This window comes from Rhinoraja longicauda, chromosome 7 (genome assembly GCF_053455715.1).
Source record: "Rhinoraja longicauda isolate Sanriku21f chromosome 7, sRhiLon1.1, whole genome shotgun sequence".
NCBI lineage: Eukaryota > Metazoa > Chordata > Chondrichthyes > Rajiformes > Arhynchobatidae > Rhinoraja > Rhinoraja longicauda.
In genome coordinates, this window is record NC_135959.1 from 70,405,460 (window position 1) to 70,423,973 (window position 18,514).

At 45.9% G+C, this 18,514-nt stretch overlaps 1 protein-coding gene across 1 annotated transcript in view; it reads right to left on the bottom strand.

Annotated features, from left to right (window-relative positions):
- The window catches only part of LOC144595591 (short transient receptor potential channel 6-like), a 104,690-nt gene that overhangs the window by 41,320 nt on the left and 44,856 nt on the right, over nucleotides 1-18,514 (bottom strand). Inside the window, exons 3-5 of the mRNA XM_078403157.1 lie at nucleotides 11,366-11,551; nucleotides 8,429-8,593; nucleotides 6,938-7,154 (exon numbers count right to left, since the gene is read on the bottom strand). Coding sequence (XP_078259283.1) covers nucleotides 6,938-7,154; nucleotides 8,429-8,593; nucleotides 11,366-11,551 — 568 coding nt within the window. The remainder of the gene's footprint in view (nucleotides 1-6,937; nucleotides 7,155-8,428; nucleotides 8,594-11,365; nucleotides 11,552-18,514) is intronic.

Here is an 18,514-nt window from a genome sequence, read left to right on the forward strand (position 1 = left end):
CGCACAGGCTTTGACAATGCAGCCAGGGTTGCCGCCATTTCCTGCATGATGGACTGCAAATCATGTCATCTGGCCTCATTGTGCATTCATCATGGACAGTAGAGTGCCTCAAAGAACTACAGAGGGCCGTCTGGCATCATGAGGTTGCTGCCTTTGTCAGGGTGTAGGGAGCAGTAAGTGGAACTCTCATTGATTTGTGAGCTCTCAGCCCAACCACCCAACTCCACAACAGAAGTACCTTGCACTGTTCCAAATTAAACGTGGCAACATGCACAGAATCCGACTCCTCAAAATAAGGCTCCATACAAATTGTCACAATGAATTGATTCTTCAGGTAGCGGGTTGCATGAGATGATTTTTTCCAATTATGTCTCATAGACTGCCAATAGCATTTCCCTTTGTTGAATATCACGTGCTGTAATGTGCGCATGTGCCATGTCCTGCTGCGTTTATAGTGCTATGTATTGTATTTTCCAATTGACTGCTTGTAAAAACTACTCCAAAGGCATCCAAAAAGGCTGTTGAACAGCCAAGGATTACATGTATATATATATGCACGGTGGCGCAGCGGTAGAGTTGCTGCCTTACAGCGAATGCAGCGCCGGAGACTCAGGTTCGATCCTGACTACAGGCGCCGTCTGTACGGAGTTTGTACGTTCTTCCCGTGACCTGCGTGGGTTTTCTCCGAGATCTTCGGTTTCCTCCCACACTCCAAAGGCGTACAGGTATGTAGGTTAATTGGCTGGGCAAATGTAAAAAATTGTCCCTAGTGGGTGTAGGATAGTGTTAATGTGCGGGGATCGCTGGGCGGCGCGGACCCGGTGGGCCGAAGGGCCTGTTTCTGCGCTGTATCTCTAAATCTAAATCTAAAAAAATATATATATATATATCCCTCCAATCTTTTGTTGCAGTCGTCAGAGAGGCATGGCCCTTTATAAATGCTGCTTCTTAATGATCAGCACATAATGCGCTATTCACAGTTTGCATTATATAGATGCCAAGAGATGTTTAAGTTAATTAGCTCCCAATTGTGCCAGATCAGCCATGCAAATGAGCAACAGCAGGAAGTCCCGACACCAGTGAACAAATCTAACACAATCTGCTGTTAATCTGAAATCTGTTAACTAATATTCAACAAACAATCGCTAACGAGGAGGCTTCGACTGGTAATCAATATGGCTCCTCGGAATTAAAAAGAAATTAAATGCACGCAACAAAACTCTGAGTGAACTTTTGTTTCAGAATACAGTCCTCTGGAGCCTCTAATTTTCAGAACAATTGATCGTCATGGTTTGCAAATTTAAGCAAATTCCTAGCAATTAATCATAACCCACAAATTAAATGCAGTGTATAAACAGTTGAAGCATCATCGAGTTGTTGGCGGGATTATTGGTGAGAACAGTGATATCTAACAGCACACCACTGCCACTAACTGGAATTTAGCAGAAGGACAGCCTGGAGAGCGTTGCAATTTGATGCACTTTATTTCGTATAGAGTCATAGAGTCATAGAGTCATACAGCGTGGAAACAGACCCTTGCCCACACCATCCAACATGTCCCAGCGACACTGGTCCCACCTGCCTGCGTTTGGCCCATATCCCTCCAAATCTGTCCTATCCATGTACCTGTCTTACTATTTCTTAAACGTTGGGGTAGTCCCAGCCTCAACTACCTCCTCTGGCAGCTTGTTCCATACACCCACCACCCTTTATAGACAATAGACAATAGGTGCAGGAGGAGGCCATTCGGCCCTTCGAGCCAGCACCGCCATACAATGTGATCATGGCTGATCATTCTCAATCAGTACCCCGTTCCTGCCTTCTCCCCATACCCCCTGACTCCGCTATCCTTAAGAGCTCTATCCAGCTCTCCCTTTGTGTGAAACAGTTACCCCTCAGATTCCTATTAAATCGTTTACCCTTCACCTTAAATCTGTGTCCTCTGGTCCTCAATTCACCTACTGTGTGCATCCACCCGATCTATTCCTCTCATGATTTTGTACACCTCTATAGGATCACACCCCTCATCCTCCTGCACTCCAGGGAATAGAGTCCCAGCCTGTTCAACCTCTCCCTATAGCTCAGACGCTCGAGTCCTGGCAACATCCTTGTAAATCTTCTCCGTACCCTTTCCAGTATGCCCAACATTTTATCAGAACTAAAAACCTCAGCTGTTTAGTCACATTTTGTCTCGCTGGCCATTGGATGGAAACATAGATTTTGATGGTTGTCAGAACGTCTTTTCCAAGGGTGGAAGTGTCAAAGATTAGGGGGAATATCTTTATGGTGAGAGGGGGTTAATATAAAAGAAATGTGCAGGGCAAGTTTTTTTACACTGAGGGTGGTGGGAGCTTGAAACGTGCTGCCAGGAGTGGCAGGGGAGGCAGGTAAGATAGTGGTGTTTAAGAGGCCTTTAGATAGGCACATGGATATGCTGGGGATGGAAAGATATGGATCATGTGCAAGCAGATGAGATGAGTTTATCTTGGTATTATTTCCAAAGTGCTGGAGTAACTCAGCAGGTCAGGCAGCATCTCAGGAGAGAAGGAATGGGTGACGGTTTGGGTCGAGACCCTTCTTCAGACTGATGTCAGGAGGGCGGGACAAAGGAAGGATATAGGTGGAGACAGGAAGACAGTGGGAGATCTGGGAAGGGGGAGGGGAAGAGAGGGACAGAGGAACTACCTAAAGTTGGAGAAGTCAATGTTCATACCACTGGGCTGCAAGCTGCCCAAGCGAAATATGAGGTGCTGCTCCTCCAATTTCCGGTGGGCCTCACTGTGGCACTGGAGGAGCTTGCAGCCCAGTGGTATGTATTCTGTCATGGGCCTCCTCCAGTGCCATAGTGAGGCCCACCAGAAAGTGGAGGAACAGCACTGTGAATGCAGCCCACTGACCAGCCACCCCCCCCCCCCCCCCCATGTCCTCTGCCCATCAGTTCCACTCATACCCCATGCCAGCCCAGGAGAGCAACCAACACAATCAAGGACCACTCGCCCCTGCTGGGGAGAAGACACAAAAGCCCAAAACAAAATGTACAAAGAGCAGTTCCCCATTGCCGCCAGCCCCCCCCCCCCCGAACAGAACTGCCACACACCAGGAATGAATTGCCCATCCTGCAGTCCAACCCATTGCAGCCCTTACACCTTTCTTTATGTGCACTCTCTCTGTTGCCCCAACACTACACTCTGCAGTCTGTTTATCCCCTGCCCTGCACCAGCCAATGCACTCACAGATGGGACGGTCTGTCCGGATAGCACTCAAAGCAAAACAGGCTCCGTCAGACAGCAAAATAATAACGAGAACATAATCTGAAATTGGAAATGATGATTGAGGAACATGGATTACTCAAACATCAAGGATAACCACTGGTTTTCCGTGAAATGCTACTTTGGTATTGATTTCAAGTATTTGAGTGAAACTGGACTTACTTTTAAAAGGCAGTGTCCACAATATTCTCACACACCCTCAATCTTGCACTGGAATGCCAGCCTAAGTTTTCCCTGAAGCATCTCTTCAACCTGCCACTCTCTGACGCACAGAAATCTCACACGATCCCACCGGTCACTATGTGGCAAATTTAGTCTTTGGATATTTAAGATCATTAATTGGGCAAAAGATCCCCTTAAAAGTTCCATTATTCTCAGCAAAAATTACTGAAAGGTAAATTTAAAACTGAATTAAAAGAGCTCCATTCAATAAGAAGATGCTAGAAGAGTTAAACTCGAATATCAGGGACTATCCAAGTTTAATTTTAGACAGAAATGCCTGTTGCATGTATCATATTTGTCCCATCTTTGGAAATCATGCAAAATCTCATCATTGGCTATATAATACATTGGAATGTTCTGGAAGGGATATGAAAGACACTTCATAAATTTAAATATTTCTTCTTGAGGGGGTTTGGATGTCTGATATTTGCTGAAATCTAACCTTGAATGGGCTTAATGCAACAAGTCAGTGTGCAACATAGCTTAACTTCACTTTGCTGTTTCCTTCTGCAATCTTTTTGGAAAGGCAGCAGAAATATGATTCATACAGTAGGCACTTTTATCGTAAATGACTGAATATTGAGCCTGCTACTGGATCATTTATCAACACTTACTTTGTCATGGATGGAAGTGAGTTTCATGTCTGACTTGGCTACAGTCAACAGGTGAATAATGAATATTTCATTACTCTCCTGCCTTAAGCTCTATAAATGGTAAAGGCACTAATATACTAGTCCCTATCTACTGAGTCTCATATCTCACATTGCCTTACAGCATAGAAGGCGGCTATTCAGCCCATCACATTTATGCCAGTTTTAAGAGCAATTCCACAAATCTAAGCTCCCACATTTGCCTGTAACCTATTTTCTTCCTCTTACCCATTAACAACATCCCTTTATTATTCTCCTCTAACAGTCCCCTCTCATAGGCACACACGCACACACACACACACACACACACACACACACACACACACACACACACACACACACAGACACACACACAATGAGAAATTTGATTAATTCACCAAACAATGTCTTAGGGATGTGGGAGGAAGCCCATGTGCTCACAGGGAGAATGGAGAATGTGTCAAATCCACACAGGCCACACTGTAAATAGTCAGAACTGGACCCAGATGATCGGCATTGCATTACCGGCAGTGTCACTGTGTCCCCACTGGTGAATTAGCTGGGTAGAGACCTCTGGCTGGAGACCAGGGGCAAAGATCACCACTGTTTTCAAGAGTTAGATTTAACAAGGGATATGGGGAAAAAGCAGAAACGGGGTACTGATTTTAGATGATCAGCCATGATCATATTGAATGGCGGTGCCGGCTCGAAGGGCCGAATGGCCTACTCCTGCATTTATTTTTCTATGTTCTATGTTTCCATGAATGATTCTGCTGAGAAGTGTTTCATTTCCTTTCCATCACATCTTAAAGAACATTGTAAGATTACAGTTAGGAAATCAGCCGTGACTCCTTTAGAAGTCAGGGATGGAACTGATCCAGTGTCAGAGATCTTTTGCTCATTCTTGCTACTTTTTTATTTCTGTTTTTTGTTTATATCACATGTGTCCCTCTTCATAATTCAATATCAGTTTTCTTTGGATGTCTGACATACTATCCTCTTGTTCAACACTTTAACTCCCCCTCCCATTCCCACACTGAACTTTCTGCCCTGGCCTCGATTGTCAAAGTGAGGCCCAGCGCAAATTGGAGGAACAGCTCCTGATACTTTGCTTGGGTAGCTTACACCCCAGCGGTATGAACATTGACCTCTAACTTCAAGTAGCCCTTGCTTTCCCTCTCTCCCCATCCCCTCCCCTTCCCAGTTCTTCTACCTGTCTTAATGTCTCCGACCTCATTTTATCTCTGAACCCCCTTCTTCCCTGGCATCAGTCTGAAGAAGGGTCTCGACCCAAAATCACCCATTCCTTCTATCCAGAGATGCTGCCTGTCCTGCTGAATTACTCCAGCATTTTGTGTCTATCTTTGATTTAAAACAGCATCTGCAGTTCTTTCCTACACTATCCTTTTCCTCTACAATGAATTAATTATTCAACTTGTCTGTCATTAATAATGTCATTATTAATAATTTTGAAGAAACCCGCAATGGATCTAACTATTCTCATTTTCTCTCAATATAATTATAAAATACTCACCAGGAACTGTGCTATTTCTTGCTTTTTGAATGCTGTTTCTCTTAATTTTATATTTCTTTCTGCTTCAGTCATCAATGGCTATTTCTTATCTCATCCTTTCTGGATGTAAGCTGGTTGTGTACAACATTAATTCCATATTGAACCACTCTGACAGATCGTTGTTCAGTTTATTCATAAATTGACTTTTAAATTGACATTCATAAATTGTATTCATAAATTGTATTCGTAAATTCATAAATTGACAGTGGTGCTGGCTCGAAGGGCCGAATGGCCTGCTCCTGCACCTATTGTCTATTTTCTATTGACTTGGCTTTTAACACATTGTGAAAAATCAACCTTACGATCACCAAGAATCATAGTAGCTTTTTGTTGTTTCTCCTTTTCAAATGTTACATTAAATTTCACCTTCCGAGGATGACTATTAGTTAAGGAGTCAAAACTCTTTTTCATTCATATTTCAGAATCAATGGTGAGGCCAATATTCATTGACTGGTTGCCTGTAAGCTGAATGGTTTGCTATGTCGTTCCACATTGGTGCAACTGGAGTCACATGAGTGAACTTTAGATGTGTTTTTATGATAAATGAGTAATGTTGCGGTCGCCCCCAGTACAAAATAGAATTTGGATTATTAACAAAATTTAAGATACCAGAGTGGAATTTGAACTCTGAACTCTCAAGTAAAGCAGTGGTAGAGTTGCTGCCTCACAGCGCCAGAGATTCTGGCTCGATCCTGACTACGGGTGCTGTCTGTGCGAAGTTTGTACGTTCTCCCCGTAACCTGCGTGGGTTTTCTCCAGGATCTTCAGTTTCCTCCCACACTCCAGGTCTGGCTTGGTATAAATGTAAATTGTCCCTAGTGTGTGTAGGATAGTGTCAATGTGCGGGGATCGCTGGTCGGTGCGGACTCAGTGGGTCAAAGGGCCTGTTTCCGCACTGTATCTCCAAACTAAACTAAACTAAAGTGTTCATAGAGCATCAACTGTGCCACCATCACACACTGACTGTTCATCAACATTGTTTCTGTACCAAATCTATTGTGGCTTAAACTCTCTCTAGGTTTTAAGAATAGAGTTACAGAAATTAAATGGGAAGCGTAGGAAGGCAAGGCAGATGCTGGTTTACACCGAAAATAGACACAAAAGTCTGGAGCAACTCAGCAGGTCTGGCAGCATCTCTGGAGAAAAGGAATATTTTTCTCCTCGTCTCTTTTCCTCCAGAGATGCTGCCTGACCCAATTCAACGGGAGGTTCCGGTGTGATAACATTGAAAACGAATTCCCTACCTACAACCCAGGAAACAATCAGAAGTTCCATCCACGTGAAACCGGTTGTTTTCATTCTGAAGATTTGTCTCGGGTGATCCGTAATGGACTCATTTGGCAGGAGTTTGGTGCCTTCAAAGCGGTCGGCTGCATTCATGATCAGCAAGCCGAGGAATATCGTGAAAGAAACTCCGTGGGCCACAAACTTCATAAATGGCGCTCGCAAGATCTTCCCCATCTGCAGCACAACAGAGAGATTTGGAATTTACACCCATCCTTTCACTTTACCAGGGGAAAAAAAATGAGAACACTAAAAGGAAAACCCAGAAGATTTCAATGAAATAAATCCAAGAAAAATGATAAGGACTTTGAGAGATTCCCCGCTAAGAATACATTAGAGTCACAGATAATACACAAGCATTCAACATCAGCAAACAAACACTGTTGTACAGGGAATGATATATCACAGTAATTGGATGTCATTGTAATTATGTATCATTGGATATTGATTTGACTCATAAAACCATGCAAAACATTTCACTTTTATGAGCAATTCATTCTGCTTATTCAACCTTTCGCTTGGTGCTCTCCTCAAACCTCTTTTATTGAATACTCTAGAATGTCTTACACGGAGGTATGTTATCATATGACTTTTGCCCGCCGATCCACTATCATTTATTTAGAATTATAATTGAGTGTTCGCAGAGCAATAGAATGGAGAGTTTGCGATATTCCCTAATTGGACTCGAGGAAAAGACATGACCCTAAGATATCAGTAAACAAATGTTATTGTACAAGGAAGGACACATCACAGCTTGCAATAAGTGGAAGCAATGCTACAACCAACAGTTGCCTGAGGAGACGAAGCCTTTGTACAACAAAAGCAAAGCACTGCCAGCAGTGATGGAATTTGTTTTCCAAGGGCTGACAATGGAAAGCGGAAACATGGATGTTGGGCAGTCCGGAAAGAGTGGGTAAAATCAGTCACTGTGTCCTGCAGTAATTAGCTCTCAGTCAGTGAGTTCAGGCACATAAAATGCACTACTTCCTACAAAATGCACTGGCACATATTGAAATATTTAAATGGAGGAAATGTGCTCTAAGAAATAGAGGAGAAGGTACAAAAAGAATATCAAAGACAGTAGGGAAAATAAACTGCAGATGCTGGTTTAAATCGAATGTAGACACAAAATGCTGGAGTAACTCAACGGGTCAGGCAGCATCTCGGGAGAGATGGAATGGGTGACGTTTCGGGTCGAGACCCTTCGAAACGTCACCCATTCCTTCTCTCCCGAGATGCTGCCTGACCTGCTGAGTTACTCCAGCAGGAGCCATCAGCAGCAAACCATGAAGGTGAGAAGGGGTTAGGATCACTTGTTAGGTATCCAAGGGCACCATTAATTGACAATAAATCCAGGATATTTACCCTCAGCTGGGTGGGTTTGCTCCTCCCACCCCCCCCCCCCCCCCCTTACTGATGTGAAAGAGCTTTAGAAGTTGATGATGACTAACCTTGCTGCCAGGAGCAATCCAATAGCACAAGGCCAGGAACGGCAGCCCAAAGGCTACACCAAGCACTAGCAGAAACTTGGTTGCTGTTGGCTGTTGACGTAATCCTGAGAGGTTTTCATACCAGATAGAAAGAAGCTGTTGTTGACAGTTTGGATGAGCTACAAACTTAATAAAGAAGCACAACAATATGATGTTAGAAAACAAAGCGAAGATAGTTAATGAAACTGAAAAAACGTTTAATCTTTTCAATATGATGCACTTCTAATGCAATGTTCTTACTTTTTCACAAAACAATGAGTTGATAAATGTGTCAGTGATATAATCTTATAAAATCATAAAAATGGCAGAATTTTTAATCACAAAAAAACATTTTACTACAGAAAACTTTCGTTGATGAGGATTTTTTAAGTTTACAACCAATTTAAGTGATGCTTTTGTGACATATAAAGAAAATCAATTTTTGAGAATCTAATTTAACGGCTAACATTTCCACTGGATTCTAAACTGCATTTGGAAATGCAGGTGAATAACGTTATATGTATGGCAATATTCGGCAACACATCCATGCTCCTTGCCTCCGAAATTTCAGCTGACTCTCAAGGTATCTTAATATACCAAGCAATTAATAATCAATAATCAAGATGAAGGTAGTTTTCAAAAGAGAGGAGGGATTAAGGAGTTGGAGGGTTCTTAGAAAAATGACAACTATACTCTTAAAATGAATACTTTCTCCTACATGTAATAGTGAGGCACTAAGAACACATGAAATGAAGAGTATATAACAAACAGATCATCAAAAACATGCACAACTATTGTACTTATTTTTAATATGTTAATATTTTTCATTTAATGCAGACAGAGAAGGATCAGGCTTCGCCAGAGGTATATCATCTTCAAAAAGCTGCTTCCTTTCTGTCACGGTTAGCTGAACAAAAACATTGTGGGCCCCAATTGCGGTTCTCTGATCCCATGGACTACTTGAGAACTGAGAGCTGGGGTCACTGAATCAAGTCCCAGTTTATAGCACAACATCCAGTGGAAGGTTTTCCTTTCCAAGTCACAGGGCACGACATGCTCCCTGGTTCTGAATGCTGCCACTTTGTATTGAGGGCGTGCAGCGTAGGTTTACTAGGTTAATTCCCGGAATGGCGGCACTGTCATTTGTTGAAAGACTGGAGTGACTAGGCTTGTATACACTGGAATTTAAAAGGGTGAGAGGAGATCTTATCGAAACGTATAAGATTAATGGGTTGGACACGTTAGAGGCAGGAAACATGTTCCCAATGTTGGGGGAGTCCAGAACAAGGGGCCACAGTTTAGGAATAAGGGGTAGGCCATTTAGAACTGAGATGAGGAAAAACTTTTTCAGTCAGAGAGTTGTGAATCTGTGGAATTCTCTGCCTCAGAAGGCAGTGGAGGCCAATTCTCTGAATGCATTCAAGAGAGAGCTAGATAGAGCTCTTAAGGATAGCGGAGTCAGGGGGTATGGGGAGAAGGCAGGAACGGGGTACTGATTGAGAATGATCAGCCATGATCACATTGAATGGCGGTGCTGGCTCGAAGGGCCGAATGGTCTCCTCCTGCACCTATTATCTATTGTCTATTGTCTATTGTCGCGGGCTGAACATTGGAGGGTATTACTGTTGTTGATCTCAAGAAAATACAAGAGTGTATCTACATATAGAAATCAGATTTCTTTGACTGATTTACGATCCAGACTTGATTTTGTGAGCACGATTGGCAGAAAAGCCAGTTGCCAATCCAATTCAATCAGGAAAAAAAAGTCACTCTCACTCGCACCACCAAATGGATTTTTTTTGGATTTTTTTTTTAGATTTAGAGATATAGCGCAGAAACGGGCCCTTCGGCCCACCGGGTCCGCGCTGCCCAGCGATCCCCGCACATTAACACTATCCTGCACCCACTTGGGACAATTTTTACATTTGCCCAGCCAATTAACCTACAAACCTGTACGTCTTTGGAGTGTGGGAGGAAACCGAAGATCTCGGAGAAAATCCACGCAGGTCACGGGGAGAACATACAAACTCCGTACAGTACAGCACCCGTAGTCGGGATCGAACCTGAGTCTCCAGCGCTGCATTTGCTGTAAGGCAGCAACTCTACCGCTGCGCCACCTTGCCGCAGGATGATGAAACTGCAATACTGGCAGACCATTAACTATGAGTACCCCTACAGAATCCTTCCCTAGTAACAGTGTGCCCCTCATAATATCAATAGCTTACAATGGACACAAAGCATCATCCACTATGTGTTGTTGCAATATCCATTGACTATTCGCTGTTTGGCGCTGCAACACCACTATCCAAAATGGACGATTTATGCCAGTTGTCCTCTGCATGCCCCCATGCAATATCCTCTTTATATACCACTACTGCATGCACTCCCCATGTGCGCTCACTGCAACACCTAATGGCCACCACATGTCCGCTGTAAAGTTCACAAACTGTACGCCTTTGCAAAATACACTGCCGACTGCTAAAATGCCCACGAAAACACCCGCTTTCCACTAACTATGCCCAAGATGAAAATTGGATGCATTGAGGTTTGCTGTGGACAAATGGCCTACTCAACCTCTCAGAAATATTCCTCTAATATATTAATACACATCAATAGCTTTGTTTTTCATTCGGCGTTCTTATTAAGTTTTTCATTGCCGATTCATGTCTGTAATTAGAGCACATAAACTATGGTTTCGGTTTCTAGATTGAGTTTCTAGAAGCATTAAACATTGATCAGTCAACCTTTTAAATATAATCTCATTGATTTTATTAATCATATGTTTTTCAGGATTTCTGAGGTGCAATATTACACAACTTACATTATAGAAACCTATTAAATTCAGGAGAAGTGCAGAAGCTGTTGCTTGTGTAAGGAAATATTTTGTGGTGTCTTGCACTGCACTGCAATACATCTTACCTTTTTGACTTCATACTTAATGGCTAACTTTAGCCGACTGAGGCTCGGTTTAAATTGTTCGTTACTGCTGGGATTAGTCTCCACAGTTCCATTTAAAATGGCCTCCACTTCTTCAGTAATCCGGCACAAGTCTAGAAGTCCAACCACAAAATCTTTGCATTGCATAGATAATTTTCTGTAATCATTCTGGAAAACACAAATTTAAAACAATTAAACTATTAGATGACTATTTAATGCCCAAGTACACGCATATTTTTACCGATACATATCTTAGAATTGTCGGTTGTGGAACCTCACAGCGCTGAATCCCAGATGAGTTTGGTGTGTCCATTTACCAGGGCCTACCAGCCCTGACCCGCTGACATGCACATGGTTACTGGGAGGCACTTAGTTGCATTCAAATATTACAACCTGCGTCTCCAACATCTGATCGCCTCAGTTAAACAAATATTGTAGGTTCTGTTTTAGGTTTATGGCTGGTATTTCGGGAATGTTGTCGTTTTGCATAGCTTATTTCTTCCATAAAGAATATTGATGATTTAAATGTATAGGCTAGGTTAATAGCAAGGCAAATGCGATCGTTTTTTTTAGAGCTTAGAAATAGGCCCTTCGGTCCACCAAGCGCGAACTGACCATCAATCACCCGTTCATGTTATCACACTTTCACATCCACCCTACACACTGCAGGTAGTTCACAGAGGCCAATCAACCTGCAAACCCACACGTCTTTGGGATGTGGGAAGAAACTGGAGCACCTGTAGGAAACCCAAGTGGTCAAGGGAGAACATGCAAACTCCACACACACACACACCACACACACGCACGCATGCAGGCACGCACGCACGCACACACGCACACACGCACACACACACACAGCACCCGAGGTCAGGATCGAACCTGGCCACTGTGCCACCCCAATTATTGCAAAGGGGTTTTAGACAATTCTCTCGCTTCTGCCCTCACACGTCAGTCTTTCCCATTTACTTCTACATATTTTGGTAGGAATGTGGTAGGGTGGGTGCAGGAGACAGTGAGTGGGCTCAGAGAGCATTAGAACATGAGAAATACAATGAAGAGCAGGCTGTTCAGGTCCACATGCCTGCTCTACCATTAACATATAACAATAACATATAACAACTACAGCATGGAAACAGGCCTGTCCGGCCCTACCAGTCCACGCCGACCATTCTCCCTGACCTAGTCTCATCTACCTGCACTCAGACCATAACCCTCCAATCCCCTCCTATCCATATACCTATCCAATTTACTCTTAAATAATAAAATCGAGCCAGCCTCCACCACTTCCACCGGAAGCCCATTCCATACAGCCACAACCCTCTGAGTAAAGAAGTTCCCCCTCATGTTACCCCTAAACCTTTGTCCCTCAATTCTGAAGCTATGTCCCCTTGTTGGAATCTTCCCCACTCTCAAAGGGAAAAGCCTACCCACGTCAACTCTGTCCGTCCCTCTCAAAATTTTAAAAACCTGAAGAAGTTCAGAGCTAATCTTTTATTTCAGCACCACTTTCCTGCACTGACCCTCATCCTTAGGTTCACTTAATTTCCAAAAATCAATTTATCACTATTTTGAATATTCCAGGACTGGGATTTTGAAATTCTCTCTTCACCTTCCTCAGGCCTGTCAGCTTGGCAGCCAGACCATGGAAGAAGCTGCCAACTTTCTGTTAGTGGCCGTGGTAATAAAGGCCGCAAAGGACCAATGATCAGCACTGGCCATGTCCATTGTAAAGCAGATGTGGGCGTGCAAGACATTTCTGGTAGAATTTCACAATAGAATGGGGCATAAATAGACCACTGGCCACATCTTCCCATCCCCTCCCTTCTCTGCGTTCCGCAGAGACCGCTCCCTCCGTAACTCCCTGGTCCAATCGTCCCTTCCCACCCAAACCACCCCATCCCCGGGCACTTTCCCCAGCAACTGCAGGAGATTTTATACAATAGGTGCAGGAGTAGGCCATTCAGCCCTTCGAGCCAGCACCGCCATTCAATGCGATCATGGCTGATCACTATCAATCAGTACCCCGTTCCTGCCTTCTCCCCATACCCCCTCACTCCGCTATCCTTAAGAGCTCTATCCAGCTCTCTCTTGAAAGCATCCAACGAACTGGCCTCCACTGCCTTCTGAGGCAGAGAATTCCACACCTTCACCACCCTCTGACTGAAAAAGTTCTTCCTCATCTCCGTTCTAAATGGCCTACCCCTTATTCTCAAACTGTGGCCCCTTGTTCTGGACTCCCCCAACATTGGGAACATGTTATCTGCCTCTAATGTGTCCAATCCCCTAATTATCTTATATGTTTCAATAAGATCCCCCCTCATCCTTCTAAATTCCAGTGTATACAAGCCCAATCGCTCCAGCCTTTCAACATACGACAGTCCCGCCATTCCGGGAATTAATCTAGTGAACCTACGCTGCACGCCCTCCATAGCAAGAATATCCTTCCTCAAATTTGGAGACCAAAACTGCACACAGTACTCCAGGTGCGGTCTCACCAGGGCCCGGTACAACTGTAGAAGGACCTCTTTGCTCCTATACTCAACTCCTCTTGTTACGAAGGCCAACATTCCATTGGCTTTCTTCACTGCCTGCTGAACCTGCATGCTTCCTTTCATTGACTGATGCACTAGGACACCCAGATCTCGTTGAACTCCCCCTCCTCCTAACACCTGTTAGGATGCAACACCTGTCCTTTTACCTCCCCCCTCAACTCCATCCAAGGACCCAAACAGTCTTTCCAGGTGAGACAGAGATTCACCTGCACCTCCTCCAACCTCATCTATTGCATCCGCTGCTCTAGATGTCAACTTCTTTTTTCATCGGCGAAACCAAACGCAGGCTCAGCGATCGTTTCGCTCAACACCTTCGCTCAGTCCGCTTTAACCAACCTGATCTCCCGGTGGCTGAGAACTTCAACTCCCCCTCCCACTCCCAGTCTGACCTTTCTGTCATGGGCCTCCTCCAGTGCCATAGTGAGGCCCACCGGAAATTGGAGGAACAGCACCTCATATTTGGCTTGGGCAGCTTGCAGCCCAGTGGTATGAACATTGACTTCTCCAACTTTAGATAGTTCCTCTGACCCTCTCTTCCCCTCCCCCTTCCCAGATCTCCCTCTATCTTCCTGTCTCCACCTATATCCTTCCTTTGTCCCGCCCCCCTGACATCAGTCCGAAGAAGGGTCTCGACCCGAAACGTCACCCATTCCTTCTCTCCCGAGATGCTGCCTGACCTGCTGAATTACTCCAGCATTTTGTGAATAAATACTTTCGATATGTACCAGCATCTGCAGTTATTTTCTTATAATATTTTTCTCTTCACATATCTATAAAAGCTTTTGCAGTCAGTTTCTATGTTCCCTGCCAGTTTTCTCTCATAATCTATTTTCCCTTTCCTAATTAAGCCTTTTGTCCTCGTCTGCTGGAATCTGAATTTCTCCCAGTCCTCTGGTATGCTACTTTTTCTGGCTAATTTACATGCTTCATCTTTTGTTTTAATACTATCCTTGATTTCCCTTGTTAGCCACGGCTGCACTACCTTCCTTTTTTTTTTTAGATTTAGAGATACAGCGCGGAAACAGGCCCCTTCGGCCCACCGGGTCCGCGCCGCCCAGCGATCCCCGCACATTAACACTATCCTACACACACTAGGGACAATTTTTACATTTACCCGGTCAATTAACCTACATACCTGTACGTCTTTGGAGTACAGTACGTCTACAGACATACCTGTACGTCTTTTCCTGACTTCTCCAACTTTAGATAGTTCTGCTGCCCCACTCTTCCCCTCCCCCTTCCCAGTTCTCCCTCTATCTTCCTGTCTCCACCTATATCCTTCCTTTGTCCTGCCCCCCCTGATATCAGTCTGAAGAAGGGTCTCGACCCGAAACGTCACCCATTCCTTCTCTCCTGAGATGCTGCCTGACCTGCTGAGTTACTCCAGCATTTTGTGAATAAATAGAGAATGGGTGGCCGCTGGGGATCAGGAAAACATTCAGCCGAGGAGTCTTTTCAATCCCTGTGTTGTTCTTGCTGCACCTTGTGGAGTACGAGTAAGGATTTCAACTTCCATTGTAGGATTGCTTTGCCTTTGCTTGCATTACCCATCAAGGCACTTTCTCCTCTCTTCCTCTACGAACCCAGGCACAGCGTCATGCCAGGTTTCTCAGAGGAGTGCCAGGTAACGCAGGTTATCTTTTATCTGCCGTCCATCGTCACACGAGGTGAATGGGAGTCCTGACGAGGGGAGCCGATGATTGATCAGCAAAGAGCAGCAACAGTCGGCCACATGAAGCACATCATTGCAGTTATCATATCCTCACAACACGTGTGTGGAAACTCTGTGAACTTGGGGTGATTAAACAATAAGAGGAAAACTGGATTATTTTCTCTTGTAGCGACCATAGAGAATGGTCCAGGTCGTCGAACCCTCGGATTGGCCAGCGAGGTCACGTGGGAACGCGACCATGAGGATTGGTCCAGCAAACGACATCGCTGATTGGCCAGCGATGTCAGGTGCGCGTTTGGCGCCCGATTTAGCCAGTTCGGCGAAGTCTTCAAGGAAGACAGTAAGTTTATATTGGTTGTCCTGTAACTTGTTGTTTTGATTCTGTATTCGTGTATTGCGGCTGCAATAAACTTCGTCTACAACTAGCAAGTTTCGGACTCGCCATATTGGTGACCCCGAACGTGATCTGGACGATCACCAACTGAGCAGGAACCCGACGCCTCGTTGACGATGACCGAGCAGGGCACACCGGAGTCAGGCGCGGCAGGCGTTCATCTTCCGTTATTTTGGACGTACGCACCGCAAGCTTGGTTTATCCACGCCGAGGCTCAATTCCACATAAAGAAGGTGTCGGACGATTCCACGAAGTACTTCTACCTCGTCAGCGCCCTATCGCCGGACACAACCAAGCGCATGATGCGGTTTATCATAACTTCACCTGCGGAAGACAAATACGAAACCATGAAGAAGGCATTACTGCGAACCTTCGGGTTAAGTAAGCATGGTGGTGCGGCAAAACTTCTGCACCTACCGGAGCTTGGAGACCAACTGCCTTCCGTCCGCATGGCTGAAATGATGGTGCTAGCCGGTGAGCATACGGATTGCCCGATGTTTGAACAGGCATTCCGCGAGAAACTTCCCGAGGATGTCCGACTGCTGCTTACGGATTGTTCTTTTAAGGACCCCGAAGCATATGCAGCGAAAGCGGACGCGCTCATAGCGGGAAAAAACAAGGCCAGTGAGTCCATCAACAAAGTCTCGACATCGGTGACCACGCCACAGCGACGGAAAGATGGCGCCACATCTCCCGCCAATTCCCCGAAAGCCCGCCAAAAAGATCCGCACAAGCGCGGCTGGTGCTATTATCACCTACGATGGGGTAACGAATCCCGCAACTGTCGTTTGCCTTGTACCTTCGCGGGAAATGCCTCGGCCGATCGTACATAGGGGCAGTTACGATTGGCCAGAACCGGCGCCTCTATGTCCATGATCGATTCACGGACACAGAATTTTTGGTAGACACCGGAGCCATCGTCAGCATAGTGCCGCCGACCGACCTCGAAACCAGATCGGGTAAGACAGGTCCCACTCTCATCGCGGTTAACGGCAGCCCAATTCGCACTTTCGGCACACGGAAGATGTCCCTTGCTTTAGGCCTCCGCACGTACGAATGGCCATTCATCATAGCCGACGTCAAACAAGCGATCCTGGGCGCAGATTTTCTCTGGGCTTTTTCACTGGTTCCTGATGTCCGCGGTAACGACCTCCGACCCGCTGCTGAAGACGAGCACGTCGCTCCGGCAATCGCCTCCTCGCCCAGCCCTACTGTCCAGGCCGTCGTCGCGGCCCCCGACTCGTATTCTGCGATTCTGGCAGAGTTCCCAGAGCTGCTCGTCCAACGTTTTGACGCACCTTCAGCTAAGCACGGTGTAGTCCATCACATCCGCACTGAAGGCCCTCTCGTTTTCGCTCGGGCCAGGAGACTACCGCCAGACAAACTGGTGGTGGCACGGGCGGAGTTCAGGAAGATGGAGGAAATGGGAATTGTTCGTCAGTCTGACAGCCCGTGGGCCTCGCCGTTACACATGGTCTCCAAGGCATCTGGGGGGTGGAGGCCATGTGGCGATTATCGGCGTCTCAATGCTGTCACCACGGCTGATCGCTACCCCATACCGCACCTACAGGACTTTTCATCTGGACTGGAAGGAGCGGTGGTGTTTTCCAAAATCGATTTGGTGCGAGGATACCATCAGATTCCGGTGCGACCGGAGGACATACAAAAAACTGCAACTATTACTCCGTTCGGGTTGTTTGAATGGTTGCGTATGCCTTTCGGTTTAAAGAACGCGGCACAGGCTTTCCAGCGACTGATGGACCGCGTGGGCAGGGGTTTACCTTTTGTGTTTATTTATTTAGACGACATCCTGGTAGCCAGCCCCTCAGTGCAAGAACACCAGGCCCATTTGCGGACCGTGTTCCAGCGGCTCCAAGACCACGGGCTCATTATTCAACCCTCCAAATGTCAATTCGGACTGCCTGCCCTCGATTTTCTAGGTCACAGAATTACCTCGGCCGGCGCTGTCCCTTTGCCAGAGAAGGTGGAGGCTATCCGGGCTTTCCCCAGGCCTACCACAGTAAAAGGGCTGCAGGAGTTCGTAGGCATGGTTAATTTCTACCATAGATTCGTTCCGGCGGCGGCGCGAGTCCTGCGCCCACTTTTCCAATGCCTTGCAGGTAATCCGGTAGAGTTGTTGTGGTCCCCGGCCGCAGAGTCGGCTTTTACGGCAGCTAAGGCAGCCTTGGCAGACGCCACCATGCTGGTCCATCCGAGCCCCTCCGCCCCCACGGCCCTGACGGTTGACGCCTCTGACGTGGCGGTGGGCGGGGTTCTGGAGCAGCAGGTTGGTGGCCGTTGGCAGCCTTTAGCGTTTTTCAGCCGGCAACTAAATTCGGCCGAGCTGAAATATAGCGCATTTGACCGAGAGCTTCTAGCTCTCCATTTAGCTGTCCGTCATTTCAGGTATTTCCTTGAGGGCCGCCCATTTGTGGCATTTACGGACCACAAGCCATTAACATTTGCTTTTTTGAAATTGTCTGACCCATGGTCGGCCCGCCAGCAGCGGCACC